Genomic DNA, 17,109 nt, shown 5'->3' with positions numbered 1-17,109 from the left:
GATGAGTACAATCTTTAAAGGCAGTGGACACTATTGGTAATGACTCAAAATAATTGTTGGCATAAAACCTTGGTAATGAGTAATGGGGAGAGGTTGATAGTATAAAACATATTGAGAAACGGCTCCCTCTGAAGTAACGTAGTTTTCAAGAAAGAAGTAATTTTCCACGAATTTGATTTCGAGACCTCAGATTAAGAATTTGAGGTCTCGAAATCAAGCATCTAAATGTACACAACTTTGTGCGACAAGGGTGTTTTTTCTTTCAGTATTATCTCGCAACTTCGACAACCGATTGAGCCCAAATTTTCACAAGTTTGTTATTTTATGCATATGTTGAGATGCACAAAGTGAGAAGACTGGTCTTTGACAAAAACCATTAGTGTCTTGTGTCGTAAATTCTACTGCCATGTCTGGCTTACTGAATGGTTATAACTATCACACCAACCTGTCCACAAGTCCCTGCTCGAAATCATCCTCAAATCGTTCCAGGATCTTGACAAAGAGTTCCCCTGGACTGTCTGCTGCTAGGTACTGCTTGATAGCTGTGGTCAACTGGAAGAAACTTCCATAGATACGAACCTGGAGGCAAAAGAATAGTAATAATAATTACTAGTTCTTGTATAGCACATTTCACTATAACATTTCAATGCGCTTTACATTTGCATACACTAAAGCACTGTTTTGATATGCTTCAAAGTTCAAGCATATAGAAATAAGGGAATCAATGTGTGGTGAAGAGGTTTTCAACTAGTGGTTAAATCCCAACGAGGCCTGGTTCTTGATAATTTTACCGAGACGAAGTCGAGGTAAATTATCAAGAACCAGGCCTCGGCGGGTTTAAACAACTAGTTGAAAACCGATTCAACACACTTTGATTCCCATTCATAAATACCTTTTCGGTCAAAAAGTAAAATAAATGCAAAAGTTATAATTGTTCAATGATTTCTTTCAACACAACACCCCTCCAGCAGTGAAATGGTAAGGCCCTCGGTTAACAAGTCCTTATAAGGGAATGCTGTGCGCGTCGCACGTATCACGCGATGTGGCACAACTGTTTCAGCCGTTGCTCTCGACCAATAGGAATGAAGAAACTGTCTTATAAGCACAGGTGCAAGCTCGCGTGTCACAGCCATGTTTCAACACTTTTTACTGGTCATAAACAATGATTTATACACATCCACGTGACGCCCTCTCCACCAATAGGAACATTTAGCGAAACTGTCTGAGGTATTAATGAATGTGGTGTTAATCCCAAAGCAGCCTTTGGGTAGGGTGGTGTTGGACACTTTCATCTTGAATAGTGGTCTCGCCCAGGGGTGAGGTGGAGTGCTATTCAGCTGAAACTTTCACATGTGACTTTTATTGCACATTCTTTGCAGCAATCTTTGACCCTATCTTTAACAAATCACAAAGCCAATTACTGCCCTAAACAATATACTTTAAAGGCAAAGGACACTATTGGTAATTACTCAAAATAATTGTAAGCATAAAAACTAATTGTTAGCATAAAAACTAACTTGGTAACAAGCTAACTTGCTAAAAACTAACTTGGAAACAAGCAATAGATAGCTGTTGATATTGAAACATTGCGAGAAACGGCTCCCTCTGAAGTAACGTAGCTTTCGAGGAAGAAGTATTTTCCACTAAAATGTTTAAATTTGATTTTGAGACCTCAGAATTAGATTTTGAGGTCCCGAAATCAAGCATCTGAAAGCACACAACTTCGAGTGAGAAGGGTGTTTTTTCTTCCATTGTTATCTCGCAGCTTCGACAATCACTTGAGTTAAAATTTTCACAGGTTTGTTGTTTTTGCATATGTTGAGATACACCAAGTGAGAAGACTGGTCTTTGAAAATTACCAAAAGTGTACAGTGTCTTTAAGATAATGACTGATAATCAGTTAACAATAAATCTATATTTATAAATACCTCAGACAGTTTCGCTATTCCTATTGTTGTGGAGAGTGCGTCACGTGGGGGTGTTTAAACTTTTGATAATGACCAGTGTTTATAACCGGTTGTGAGCGGATACTCCGCGCTAGTCTTGGTGCAAGACTTTTCTTGTTACGGGCGATGCGGGCACTGTCGGTGAGTTGGCCGTGCTGTGTGTGAAAGAAAAATGAGAACGTGTTGCACCAAGACTATACGCGCACGAATGGAACCGGAAACTGTCGGAAATAGGCGTCTCAGTCATAACAACGCAACACACGGACGTTGTACATGTACATACAGAGCTCAAGCACGTCGGAAGTTTCTTACTTTATTACGCCTTTTAACCAAAAAGGCATTTATGAATGGGAATAAAAGAGTAGCGACTCGTTCTTTAATGGCCGTTTAAAACATTGCAGGGTCGTTGCTGTGTGATAAAGGCCATCGCCTTCAGCTCGGGCCTTTATCACACGGCACCGACCCTGTTTTACTCGTCGCTAGCCTTTTATTCCCATAATCAATAACACAAGATGTATCAAACCCTACCTCATCAAGAAGAGCTTTGAGATACAATGGATTATTGGTTTGCTTAGCATTAATAATCAATGCTCGTTGCTCATCGTTCAGCGTCTTGCCATATAGATCCATGTATCCTGTCACAATCTCAGCCTTCTCATTCATGTCTAGAGGATGAACTTGGAATGTCGGCCAACCAGCCAGTGTCACTGCTTCCATCGCCTTCGTCAAATAAAAAAGATAAAGTACGGAGAGCCAAAGAAATTAGGACTACAATTATTTTTGCTCCACCCTTACACAGATGTATATAAGCCAAAGATTAAAGAGCTCCAAATACTGAAGTTCTGACAAATCTAACTCTTGCTTACAGTGTATGTACACATTCTTAGTCAAATAAAAAAGATACAGAGAATACAAAATTATTAGGAAGTACGTCTTTGTGTAGGATTCAAACTGCCTCTAGACACAGGTTTAGCTGGACGGTTTAGTGGTATGACATCTGCTCTAGCAATGCAAAGGTCATGGGTTTGAATCCCACCTGAGTGATTTGCCTGTGGGTTTTGCTCACAGAACTCGGGAAGGTACTGTGTATACACATGACCAGGGCATAACAATGATGTACAAAATCTATCTTTTGGCTTCTGGCATTGGGCTCTTGCCAATTTCAAGTAGATAGAGCTCAGTTCCTCAGGCAACCAAAGTTTTTTTTTCAATGTAAGCTGGTGAAAAGAACCAGTGCTAGAAACCTGAAGAAAACTCTTTAGGTGTTTTTGTATATGATATTTATTGGAAGTATGGATGTGAAGAAAGTTTGCTATGATACATAATTTATAATTCCAGACTCACCCTTCCCGGAAGTGTCGAGAGAACCATAAACACATTTTTGGGTAAACGCTTTGGAATCCACTTCAAATCTTGTTCATCACCTGAGAACAATTCAAAAAAGTTTTACAGGAAAAAAGTGATGAAAGAGTGACGACGAGTAAACTTTGCAGGGACATGGCCATGAGATAAAGGCCGCGAGCCGAAGGTAAGGGCCTTTATCCCACCGTCATGAACCTGCAAGAATTAAAACGGCAGTTTAAGAAAGAGTCACTACTCTACTCTTCTATTCCCATTCATAAATGTCCTTTTATAAAAAATGAGAAAAAAAAATTGCAATTAAAGACAATCTGTTAGCAAACTTTAAAAAAAATGTGCATTGGGTTGTGTTTGCTCACATGTACAAATAGATTTTGCGCTGGTACTAATGGCAATAAATTATGTTCCGCGCAAGTAAACTGGCGTAAATTAGCTTGTATGCCCAACATGCAAGGCCAGGCGGTCTTAAACAGCTCAAGCTATATGTCTTTATTTATCAGCTGTTTAAACACCCCCACGTGACATGCTCTCCACCATTTAGCAAAACGTTCTGGGGTATTTATGAGTTATTATTAATATTAATAATAATATGATGAAGACAAAAAAAGAAGAATTCAACACAACAAACCAACAGCTTTATGTCCCATCCAAGAATGAAGCAATTATGGTTAAGTGCCTTGCTTAAGGACACAAGTGTCAACATGCTTCAAAAATTGTTTCTAATTTGCTTAACGATCATCTTCGAGAGTATTAGTTAATTTAAACAAAATCATCATCAGTTTTGCTTCGAGTTTGAGCATTGCTCTAGAATTTAAACAGAGAGTTCATGACGTACCTAAGCCTGAGCCGCTGTCCAGCTGGTTAAGGGCATCTAGGACTAAGACCACTTTAGCCTGGTTTGCCGCCATCTGAAGCCACGTGGATAGCTCCAAGACCAGATTCCGCTGGGATGAGGGCACGGCCATATCAAAGCCAAAGAACTGTTTCATCTCTTCATACAACCTACATGTACAATAAGAAAAATACATCACTGGGTAATCTACTCACTCTGTGTATATCTGGTATCGAAGGACAAACTATCTTTTGACCATATCCCTCGGCGATAGGTCTTTCTCATTAGCCCAAAACTTTGGACCACCATTCCCATCATGAGTAGCATCATAGTCTTAAGACCGGTTTATAGTCGGACGCGCAATCGCGCGAATGGATGTGTGATGGAAATCTTGACGCTGCGATCATAAAAAACACAGTTTATAGGCCTCAGTGATGACTATAAACTGTGTTTTTTAAGATTCCGCATCAAGATTACCATCGCGAGACCGACTATAAACAGGCCTTATCACTATTTTAAGGAAGCGTCTTAGACACTTCTTATTCACAACACATTAGTTATTCACCTTGATATTTGTTATTATCTATGTTTGGGTGTGCCAGTCAGAAGCCATTCAATCTCACAGAGACTTGTACGACTGTGCCCTTCAAGAAACCCAACTCGTGTCATTCCTTGAATATTTATTCCCTCAGACCCAGCTACGACATTGTGAACCTACCGTCTAAGCAGATTCAGATGAGACGCGCTCTCGGATGAACTCCCGATAAAATGAATGAACAGAAATATGTTCGGGTTCTTCTCCTGGTATCCCTGACTCCAATTGGCGACCAACGCAGATTTCCCTGAGCCGGATTCTCCCAGAATCACCAAGGGCATGTTACCGGACTCCTCCCCTTTGTCCTCCTGGCCAGTACTTTCTAAGAACTCATTGATCTGCTTGATGTAGGCCGTGCCACCGATGTAAATTCTACGCCTTGGGTCGGCGAAGGCTAAGTGAGCTTCATGCTCACGCTGTAGGGCAGTGAGCTCTGTGCCAGGTGGGAAGTCTTCATCGAAGCACCAAATGAGGTCCTGACAGTTGGGGAAATAATACGATGATTAGAATTAGAGATGTTGTTACATTTATGAGTACATCAGAAACTCAAACGAAATAAAACTGCGCTCTTTTTTAAGGATCATTACAGAATTGGTAAGAAAAAAACCCATCTAAGATCACAGATTTACACAAAAAATACATGGTCTAATGATGATGATAGTAGAAAACTTCCATTGAAATATTTCTGTCTGAAATGTCATATTTGGTGAGAAATAAATAAAAATAATTTCCCGTTTGAAGTTTATCGCTCAGTGAGTGTTTTATTCATATTTTTTTTAATCAATGCCATACAAAATGCATTATCATTTTTTTCACTATTTTCTCGTGACCCAGATGGCCGATTGATTTCAGAAATGTGGTGGATTACATAAAGTGCTTACACTGCCAGCAACTGTTTTGTTAGGAAGAACCAATTCTGTAATGTTCTTTTTACCAAATTCTCTTTAAGGCAAAGTATACCTGTGGTTTATTGAACCGGTTGATTGTTTTAATACAATGTAGATGTATACAATAAAAAACTAACATGTGTGAATTTAATTTCTAAGGGTGGTTGCTTTTTTGAAATATCGCTGAAAATTTTGAGCAAATATTTCTGGGATCTTAGAGGCAAGAAATACTGACCTTCTTAATGAGTTCACAAACTTCTTCGGCCGTTTCAAAGCGTCGTAGATTCACAGCGGACGATTGGACGTAATCTTTCAAGGATATCTGCTTATCAAAATGCCACTGAGTCTCGCCTTTCTTCTTTTCTTCTTTCTTGCCGGCCTCTTCTTTCTTGCTGTTCTCTTCTTTCTTGCCGCCCTCTTCTTTCTTGCCGCCCTCTTCCTTCTTGTTGTCCTGTTTGGCTTTACTGTTTGCCATGGCAGCCAATAGACGTAGAAAACCTGGTTTGCTGGGTTGTTCCTTCAAGAGCAGAACATTTAAGACAGAATGATTATACCAAATCACCCTTGAAACAATGGCAACCGTTGTTGTTGTTGTATAGCGCACATACACTGTATCCTCATAGCTAAATTAAGGTGCTTTACAACATTATCCCTGTTCATCGCACAAACTAATCAGACCATTCCTGAATCTTTCTCAACTCTCTGGGGAGCATACACCTCTATTAATATTCATGCATGATGCCATAATGAGGCCATAGGCGCACGTCACGCCACCACCAGTACCAGCCACTTGCAGTGGCTGAGCCTATGGCCTCGTTTCAGGTTAGAACTGCGACGTCATGCATAAATATTAAGAGAGGCGTATACAAACCAGAGCAGCTTCAATTAACACTGAGGGATTTATATATATTTATATAAATATTTATTCACCAGCATTCAAAAAAGCATTTATGGTTAACTGCCTTGCTCAAGTGTCATGACCAGGAATCAAACCACACTCTGATGATTCAGCAATCAGAACTTGAGTCTGATCCACCATGAGATGAGAAACAGAACTATCAGCCAATGACATGCTATTCTTGATCCAATAAAGCCACTGTTTGAGCTTGTTATTGACATCAAAAATCAGTTCTACTGATTTCAGTTAGAGCCAAATTAATTTGTTTTCCTTAGGATTCTGCTCTCATCTAAATAATTATATTCTCATCTTCATTTACTGTATGATGTCTACACAAGGACGACTTACTTTTTCTTCCTTGAATGAGACCTCTTCATATGCATAAAAATAAATTCTACTCACTTTAGTTAGAGCCAAATCTTGTTTAAGTCTTATTTTTTCTTTATCTTTGGTATTCCCCTCTTGACTAAACACACACTGAATAATGATTTCCTCATCTTCTAAGAGGCCTCCACCAGGACGACTTACTTTTGCTTCCTTGGATGCACCCTCTTCTCCTTTATTCTCAGGCTCATTATCAGAAGGTGGGAGATCTTCTCTATTGATGCGCGGTTCACGGAGGTAGAAGAATTTACGACCCTGACAAGCCTTTTCCTCTTCATTCAAAGCACCATGCAGGATCTCAAGCTAATCACAGGAGGGAATAAAAAATAAAGATTTAATGAATATAAATTCTAACTTTCATACTTGTGATTGCCCCCAAGCAATAATAAGCCACTTCTTGAAAAAGCCAATTCTTGAAAATAGGATGGCATTAAATGAATATCCATAAATACCCCCAGACAGTTTCGCTATTCCTGTTGGTGGAGATCGTGTCACACGGGGTTGTTTAAACGGCGGCTGATAATGACCAGCTGAAGCTGTTTATAACTGGTTGTTTTCAGATACATTTGTGTGGGTTAGCTCACAACTTAGTTCCCAGGGGTGATCGTTCTCCCCCCCTCCATTTTAGCCCATAGATACGAGGATGCATTACATGCACAAATGCATATCCCAAAAAAGACCTTATGAAAATGCACCACATGTACTGAGCTCGACGTCGGAAAACAAATAAGTTTTTGTACAGAGTTTCCTACTTTATTACGCCTTCAAAATGGCATTTGTGAAAGGAAATGAAAGAGTAGTGACTCGTTCTTAAACGGCTGTTTAAAACCTTGCAGGGTCTTGGCTGTGCGATAAAGGCCCTTATCGCACGGCCAGGACCCTGCAAGGTTTTAAATGAATGGTTAAGAGATCGTTGCCACTCTTTTATTCCTTTCTTATGACGTACCTTAGTAACGCTGGTTTCATAGCGATATTGATCAACCCACTTCAAGCTGTCGAATTTCTCCACTGCATAGTTGAAACTCTTATTGAGTAGCTCATCCGGTTTCTTCTCAGTTTGACTCCAGCCGTAGCGGTCACCCATAAGACAGATGAAGTATGGTCGGCATTTCTCAATCTGAAGGTAAAGGAGAATATGTGTCCTTAATTATTATTATTACTGGTTTATGAAAAACATCTGCTTGTCGCTGCCGGCAGGCTGAATTGTAACACAGATTTACAATAAAAATATAAAAGCACAGGAAAATAATATACAACAGAAACATTAAAAATTTAAAAGCAAAAGACAATAGCTTCATTACGAAAACCAATACTAAATTATAACTCAGAAAATAAAAAATTACAAGTTCACTTAACTATCAAACAGCCATCTGTATACAGTTATTTATAGACTTGATAAACAGCCATCTTACAAAATAGCTTTCTATGTCCCTCAACTTAAAATCATTGATAACAAGCGCTAGGTTTGAATCAAGGGAAAATATTCCCATCTTTCTGTGTAACGAGCAACTTCATCAATTGTTATCAATAGAAAAGGGAATTTCACCACACAAATTTAAAAAGTCCAACATTATTATGCCATAAATCCTAAACCATCTGTCCAAATTTTAAGTTTTGAGTCCTGCGCCTTTCCTTTACCTTTTTTACTATTAAAAATGCAAAATTTAAATTGTTTATTTTTCTACCACAAACACTAACAACTGATATCAAGACTGTCGAAGATTAAAGACAGTGGACACTATTGATGATTGTCAAAGACCAGTCTTCTCACTTTGTGTATCTCAACATATGCATAAAATAACCAACCTGTGAAAATTTGAGCTCAATTGGTCGTCGAAGTTTCGAGACATAATGAAAGAAAAAACACCTTTGTCACACAAAGTTTTATGCGTTTAGATGGTTGATTTCGAGACCTCAAATTCTAAATCTGAGGTCTCAAAATCAAATTCGTGGAAAATTACTTCTTTCTCGAAAACTATGGCACTTCAGAGTGAGCCGTTTCTCACAATGTTTTATACTATCAACCTCTCCCCATTACTTGTACCAAGTTAAAGTTTTATGCTAATAATTAATTTGAGTAATTACCAATAGTGTCCACTGCCTTTAAGGCAGGATGACAATCACAATTGACAGAATAGCAGCAGCGATTGTCCTTACCTCACGCAGGCATATTGAGATTGTTTCCCCATCACACGTCTGTGATTCAGTTATACCCCAACGCAGGTCAACATACGTGAAGAACACTCCACGATCCAAGCAAATCCGGTTCAACTCACGGAAGGCCTTCTTGATCAGAACCTAGAAGAGTAGATTTAAAGTTTATTCATTATGAGGTCGTTCAGACACAGTACATAAGTCAGTGTAAGTCATGGTTCAACCGACCGAGTTTAACTCTGTGTGTCTGAACGGCAGAAAAGTTTGACCGAATGGGGTTCAACCTGTGAAAATTAGACTGTCGAGCTGGGGGGTTCAGCTTTAGACCGTTTTGGGTTTATCTTTTAACACTGTGTGTGGACAGAATACAAAAGCCCACATCCGGTTTAACTCACAACAGATGATCAGACCCATTGACCTCCGTGATCGTTACTATTATTATTACTCTAACATTCGGTTTATTCACAGATGCTTGTCATGTTAAGATGTGCAGGACCCATTTGATACAGAACTCTTGTTAACTGTACACTGGTTGGCTTTATTACCTCCCTCTCCTCCGTGAAATCTCTGAAGGTACTGGAGACAAAGATCCGCAGCTCGCGTTTCTTGCGTTTAATCCTGCCCTGTGTTGGTCTTTTGTGGATTTTGGACTTTTCCAAAGTTGGTTGATTAGCATGGAATGCTTTCGTATCTTCCTTTGCATCTGGAATTTGAACAAGACGATTTATTCAACTTTAGCAAATTGTTAAAATCTTGATTTGCACTGAGAAGTATCACTTATGTATTCATGGTGGAAAATCAAGGATTTCTGAACAGTTTAACGAAACTATAGCCTCCCTTTTTCTTTTACGAACTCACTCTGTGGTAGTGAAGTTAATAACGAAAAGTCCCCTTGGTCCACTGCACTAAGCAAAAATAGAAGTCCTGGACGACTTCCTACCACCCGGGTAGTTAATAAGCAGGACAGTTCTTTTCAGAACTGAGAAGTCTCCGGAAGTCTGAAAAATCTACTCTGCGGTAGTAGAGAAGTCTCCCGATTTCCAAATTTTCTACTCTGCGGTAGTAGAATACTTTGCAAGATAAGTTCTCAAAAGAACATTATCTACCAAGCATAAGTTTTGGGTAACCCATAGAGCTATATATATATATTGACTAGAGCGCTAACTTGCTTTGCATTTTGAAGCCACCCTGGGCGCAGACATGTTTGATGTGTTGCGTGATACGGAATGATTTAAAAGGAACACATTGCCCCGATTTTGTTTACAATCGGCGTATGCGCTTACGTACGCGACGACTGCCCATTAGCGTACATCCCCGCTACCAAAACTGTTAGGTTTGACTTGATTGACGTAGTAAAAAAAAAGAATACGATTTTTTAAACATGACGCACATGACGCTCGCAGTTTGTACGCTCATCAGCAGATTGTGCGTTCACATTTGCTTCATTTTTTTGGTTCAATGACACATAGAAAAGAACTAATGCAGTATCATACAAATAGCCTTACAATTGCCGTACAAAATTTCAAGCTTTTGTATTGGTTTGTTCATAAACATGGATGCGCCCACATGGCTTCAAAACCTTAGTGCGTGTATAACAGGGTGTTAGCGCTCTAGTCAATATATATAGCTCTATGGTAAAACCCAAATTAATATACTGTATCCCCAATGAAAATTTCCATCAATTAAATCGTTGCGATACCGGCTGCAAAAACATAGGATTCGAACTGCCTCCTATGGGGCAATCTCTGGTGTAGTTGGTAGACACTGCTTTAAAACTGCAAGGGTCGTGGGTTTGAATCCCACCCGAATAATATGCATGTGATTCTTTTTCACAGAGCTCGGGAAAGTACTGATGAGTATACAGTGTTAACACACATCGGTGTATATGGGTAAAACCAAAATTAATATACACATGGTGTTACCAAAAACAAAAAATACATAAATACAGCCTACCGATCAGCTCTTGCATTTCCTTAAGCTCGTCATCATACGCATCGTACAGACTGTGTACCATCTTGCCTAACTGTGTGGTGAAGTTGACAGTGTTGGTCGGCTGGATGTCACTGTAACCGTCTCCAGAGGCTGGGGTGACCTCACTCTTGACCCGAATGCAGGCCGCTGAGCAGCAGGAGCCAAAATGACCGCCCCAGTACTTGTCATCTCGGGCTGTATAGAGAAGTACAAAGAGAGTAGATAAAAGTTGTGAAAACTCCACCGTGAACCGTTTGACTCCAGCGATTACAAGATGCTCATGGAAAATGCGCTGAGTTTTGTTTTGCTTTCAGGAAAAGCCATGTGACATAATCATACAGGAGCTTGGTTTTGTATAGTTGCTTTGTTGCAACACGAAAATAAAAAGCAACCTCCCACAAATGTTGTAAAAAGTGTTGTCATTGATGTAGGCTGTCAACAGCAGCAGGGTAGCTAAGTTTTTAAAAACCTTGAGGTTGGGGCTAAATTTGTTGATCGATAACTACAAAAAGTGTAAAAATAGTAAATAAAGTTTAAATGATAAACAAACACATTACAAATAGCATTCCTGTTTACAATTTGTTTTTCTCAAGTAACTGTTTAGATGCACCTGGTAACTTGGTAATCGAAGTTGCAAGAGAACAGTGAAAGAAAAAAACACTACTATTGCACAAATTTGTGTACTTTCAGAACAATAGGCTTCAGCTGAGGGCTGTTTTTATTTGAGTGAGAAATTACCTCCTTCTCAAAAACTAAGTTACTTCAAAGGGAGCCGTTTCTTAAAATGTTCTATACTATTAACAGGGCTCCATTGCTTGTAACCAAGTAAGTTTTTATGCTAATATGAGTATACCAATAGTGTCCTTTGCCTTTAAGGCGGGTCGGGATGATAACATTACCTGTTGTCTCTATGGAAACAGAGCGAACCCCCGGCCCATAGTCCTTGAAAGTGAAGCAAACTTTGATCCAATCACGAGTCTGGATTGTTCCTTGTTCCCCAGTGGTCTGTGTTTGGACCACGTTACCGTCGTGCGTGAGTAAAGAAGCAGTCATCGAGTAGAAACCGCCACGATTCATGCCTTCATGAAAGGACTCCGATACCTTGGAGAGGAAAATGAAGATGAGAAAATATAACTATTTTGAGCAAACTGTCTTTTACCAACCAAATAGACAGACCTATAATTAAAGCCATTTTGAAAAATGTTGACACATTTATATGACACTATTAGGTTTGGGTAAGTACGTCTGTATCCACACCAAACAGTGCACTTCTAATGGCCGCCATACCTCAAAAAGGCCAATGGTATAAATGCACAAAAAACAGTTAATGGCCAGAATTTTACACCCTAGCAGGGTCTTTCATGTAGGCTATGACAACACAACACACAGAAAACTAAACATTTATCTGTGAGAGAAGCAGTCAAGTGGAAAAACAGGAAAGGAGAGGTAGTAGAAGGCACATAGAAAAAAGAAGGGGTAACAAATGAATAACGAGATAAAAAGGGGTGGAGGGAAGGGGCTGGTTTGACCACAAGAGGTTGGAAACACAAAGGATGGGAAGACATGGAAGAGGAAGAAAAAGTGTGCTTGGTATCTCAGGGATTCTTAACAGATTTTTTGGGGAAAACTTCTAAACAAGAGGAAAAGAGTGTGTTTAAGTATTTGAATATTTAGGGGTACAAGTTCAACCATATATAGGGCATTGTATACAAAAACTTGATCAACACACCTGTATTTCTGGGCTCGAATCTAAATGCTTGGCTGAGAAGACTTGTGACAAGTCTACCTCCTGGTTCTTGGAACACTCCATGAAGGAGGATATAAACACTGTCAAACAAACAAACAAACAAACAACATATTTATTTTGGTTTAACCAAACACCGATGTGTGCTAGCACTGTATACTCAGTACTTTCCTGAGTTCTGTAAAAAGAAATCACAGGCATCATAACTCGGGTGGGATTCAAACCCATGACCTTTGCAATTCTAGAACAGTGTATGACCAACTAGACCATCCGGATTGCCTGGTAGCAATGAGGCAATTTACCACCTCTAAAACAAACAACAAACAACTAATCTTTCATCAGTCATCACACTTGAAGCTCTGTTATGTAGATTCCAACCTCTTTTTGAATCAAGTTCACCCCACCCAAACAAGTCTAAAAGCTACTCTTGGTAAAGGGATGGCTTCAAGGAGACAAAATATAAGAGGTGAAAATAACTCGGGGAAAATAAAGATAGGAATTGACTCCTCTGTTGAATTGGTTGTAGGATGGAAAAAAACATGCACCAGGCAACGAGTTCAAAGTGTTGCGGGATGTGGAGAAAGCTATAAAGCTATCTCACCAAAGCAAGTGTAGGCCCTATGGGTTGCCAACAATAAATACTGCATGGCAGACACACAGGTTGTCTCACTCTAAAATGGCACAAGTGAGATTTATGGTGTGATGAGGTCATGTGAACTAATAATAATAATAACTAGTTCTTATAGCACATTTTACAATAACCGTATCAGTGCACTAAGCTGGCTTTTTTAAACGCAATATCAACCTCTACCCGTCACAGGTACCATTTTATATCTCTTGGTGGAGAGAAGCAATTATAGCAAAGCATCTTGCTCAAGGACACACATGTCACGATCGGGATTCAAAAGCACACTCTGATGTGTAGGATTTGAAACTTTGCATGGTGGAAATACAATATAGAAAGGTTTGCGGTAACACCATGTAATCACTATCTCTAATGAGTTGGGGTGGTTCTAAAAAGAACTGTTGATTTCAACTTGACGTTTCGATCAGTATACTCTGATCGTCTTCTGGAGAACTTCTCCAGAAGACAATCAGAGCATACTGATCGAGCATACTGATCAAAACGTCAAGTTGAAACCACCCCAACTCATTAGAGATAGTCATTACATGGTGTTTACCGCAAACCTTTCTATATCAGACTCTGATGACTTAACCACCAGAATTGGATGCTCTTAACCACTCAGCCATGACACCCTACTGGGTCATTTTTTTCCTCACTTTACCACCTTTTTCCCGTGGTATGCATAATATTAAATGTCTCAGCTAGTCTCAATCTTAATTTAACAACCTGAAGTCTAAATAATCAGAAGTTCTTGAAACAGTTCTTGTCTTGGACCTGAACCTGTTGGTAATTTTTTTTTACAAAAAGATGCGTTAGTAGTTGTAAGAAGATTAAATAGCTATTTACTTTTTTCTGTTTCGTCACCTCCATCATTAATGAGCCAGTCACCAGAGAAGTTCCAGTGTGACATGTCACCATTCTACAGAAAAGTACATGTAAACACAAGCAACAAAAATCGAATTCAGAAATTTAACAAATCAAACATTATCTTTCTTATTTTGTTATGGATGTATTTCTGGTAATGAAACCAAGGATGCCTCATACGTGTAAGTGAAGTTATTTGAACCAGAAACACAATGCTAACCCCTTATTTTAGTGCTAACTATAATATAAGAAAAATTTGCTTATAAAGTGTAATCATATTTCACAGCTGAGCAAGCAAACTAGGCAGCAGGCTCGCGTGTTCACCATGAATTTGCATTGTTATGTCATTCATTTTCATACAGTAAGCACTGGAATATTTAGCCACCTTTTCGTGTGCTTAAGGTTAGCAGTGCTATGAAATGGAAACTCAAACTGGAAGCACAAAATAGGCCGTGAAGCAACTCTATAATATTGGGCCCCGGCTGGAACTTAAATCCATCAAACTTGGACCCAATTTCATATAATCCGCACTTGCAGGGAGCAGGAAAATCTGTGCTTTCATTGGTTAGCAGGAAATTTGGGCTTGTGCACTTGCGTACTCCACATTACTAGGCATTCTTCGCTTACACAGCTAGCACAAAAAAATCAGTGCTTGCAAGTAAGCGGCGAATGGCCAGAGTTTTGACAGTAAGCAGAGCCATGAAGTTGGTCCCCGACAGCTTGGCCATGATGTTTAAACATGTAAATTAAGAAGAGTATAAGTTTGTGATCTTACTTCTCCAGACGGGTTGACCAGCAGATTTGATGACCAGCCAGCAATCTTGATCTGTTTTAGATTTAGTGATCTATCCAAAGGCACTAAGGTATCGGCCAACTAGGAGGGGGGACAGGGATAGACATGTTAATAATATAGCACGCATCTGCCACTCCGTGATGCTCATTTCAAGCTGCTTTTTTACATAACAGTATTTTCCTGCAAGGTATGTGGGACTACGTTTTTAATTACGACACCCACTCCTTTTACAAAGCACCATGTAGAGGTTAATAAGGTGCTGTGGCGCAACATGCTGCCAATCAAACACCAGGGCAAACCCCCCTCTCTTTTTGTAAGTAACACGAACAAGAAAAACTAGTTTAAAAATGAGTTTTCCCTAAAAGGCTTTGACAAATAGAGTTTGCAACAAATATTTTCATCTTTCTCCTTGGAATACCTTTTGTTTGATCTTGGTTTCCTCCTCTTGGTCATCTTTGGTTAGCTCGGGTTCTTTGTACGAGTCATCATGAATCATAATGGCGCTCAAGTGGCACCCGCCCGGTCCTAAAATCAATCATACAATCATTTTTACCTCGCTGTAACAGAATGGTTGCGTTTTCCCTGGTGTTAGCTGGCAGCAGACTAAAGCCCAGTTCATACTTTATGCGAGTGCAAAGGGAATTTTGATGACGCAACATCAAACAGTACACGCTCCATCCCAGAAATTCTCTTCGCACAAAGCATTTGCAGGAAGTATGAACCGCAATTTAACCGGTAAAATATGCGCATGCTCAGAAGTCCCAACTGAGTCTTGTGGGCCACACAGTACAGTCGGGCTAGAAGTCCATGTGTTAGTAATGTGTTAGTATGTAATGCGTAAAATTTAAAATACACACCACAGAATGCACACAACTCAAAGTGCATGAGGGACAAGTTTAGGGGTGGGGGACATTGAGCTGTAAACCTCCATCAAACAGGGGTGAGAGTTATTGCTGACAACAAAGTCTGAAACTTGGATCCACGTTTTAGGTAAAATGGTAACCCCTAAGGGTTGTATTTCACAAAGCTTTTCAGGAGTAGATCAAAGAGTATGTGTGGACAAAATAAAAGCTGGTTTTCTTCAACAGGCCGTCCTATAAATAGTATGAATTCAGATAAAAGTCTGAAATTGCTTATCTCTGAACTCAAAGTAGTTACTGAGTATATATACATGCGTAAGAAATTCCCTCCTCCATGTTCTATACAAGTCTCAGTAACAACATGAACAAAAGAGACAATGTACTGAGAGAGTAGACTTGGTTCTTGATGATCGAATCAGAGTAATAAAATATAAGCTTTTTCTAATGCACACCCCCTCTAGTGTCAATTCATCGCCAATCCAGTTAATTTTGGATCGCAAACATACTTTCAATAGCTAGCTGATTGCACAGTCCTGGCAAGTGGTGAAATAACGCTGCAATACTTTTGTGGAGTGCATAAAGTGGGTAATCCACAAAAGAATTAGGTCAAGTCTACTTCATACTCAAAGGAACATTACAGATTGGTTTTTGATAATAAAATCGTTGCTGATTTTATGTAATCCACCATATACATAAACTGACAAACCTGTAAAAGTTTAAGATTGATTGGCTATCTCTGAGTCACAAGGATATAGTGAAAAATAATTAAAACTTACACATTTTGCATGAGATCGAATAAAAAAAATTAATAGAACGCTCACTGAGCGGTAAACTACAATTAGAAAATTAGTCTTATTTATTTCTCCTCAAATAATGATCATCATAGACTGTGCAAGTTTTATAAAAATCTGTGATCTTAGAGGAGTTGTTTTTCTTACCAAATCTGTAATGTTCCTTTAAAGGGGGGGGGGGGTTCTACTACGACTTAATTCAGTTTTGTGATGAATGTGGAAAAAATTCACTATCATCATTTCCATTAAACAGCTACCTGAGCAGAATGTTTTCAACGGAATAATGCACTTGTTCACCATTTTAATGTAATTTTGATATGTGGACAATGCCGCTGACGTCATCTCTGGGAGCTTGCTTTGTTATGCCTCCAATCTGCAACAAAGCGGCTTTACAAATTGGAGCTCC

At 39.3% G+C, this 17,109-nt stretch overlaps 1 protein-coding gene across 1 annotated transcript in view; it reads right to left on the bottom strand.

Annotated features, from left to right (window-relative positions):
* LOC117300367 overlaps window positions 1–17,109 on the bottom strand; it is a 41,740-nt gene that overhangs the window by 10,879 nt on the left and 13,752 nt on the right. The window contains exons 9-24 of the mRNA XM_033784145.1: window positions 15,471–15,577; window positions 15,035–15,133; window positions 14,242–14,314; window positions 12,756–12,853; window positions 11,926–12,127; window positions 11,009–11,221; window positions 9,601–9,758; window positions 9,059–9,199; window positions 7,848–8,018; window positions 7,046–7,204; window positions 5,855–6,136; window positions 4,856–5,208; window positions 4,141–4,307; window positions 3,291–3,370; window positions 2,475–2,666; window positions 446–579 (exon numbers count right to left, since the gene is read on the bottom strand). Of these exons, the coding sequence (XP_033640036.1) occupies window positions 446–579; window positions 2,475–2,666; window positions 3,291–3,370; window positions 4,141–4,307; window positions 4,856–5,208; window positions 5,855–6,136; window positions 7,046–7,204; window positions 7,848–8,018; window positions 9,059–9,199; window positions 9,601–9,758; window positions 11,009–11,221; window positions 11,926–12,127; window positions 12,756–12,853; window positions 14,242–14,314; window positions 15,035–15,133; window positions 15,471–15,577 (2,629 nt within the window). The remainder of the gene's footprint in view (window positions 1–445; window positions 580–2,474; window positions 2,667–3,290; window positions 3,371–4,140; window positions 4,308–4,855; window positions 5,209–5,854; window positions 6,137–7,045; window positions 7,205–7,847; window positions 8,019–9,058; window positions 9,200–9,600; window positions 9,759–11,008; window positions 11,222–11,925; window positions 12,128–12,755; window positions 12,854–14,241; window positions 14,315–15,034; window positions 15,134–15,470; window positions 15,578–17,109) is intronic.

This window comes from Asterias rubens, chromosome 1, assembly GCF_902459465.1.
Source record: "Asterias rubens chromosome 1, eAstRub1.3, whole genome shotgun sequence".
In the NCBI taxonomy this organism is placed as follows: domain Eukaryota; kingdom Metazoa; phylum Echinodermata; class Asteroidea; order Forcipulatida; family Asteriidae; genus Asterias; species Asterias rubens.
The sequence above is the reverse complement of the archived record's forward strand: the minus strand, read 5'-3'. Positions and strand labels throughout refer to the sequence as shown.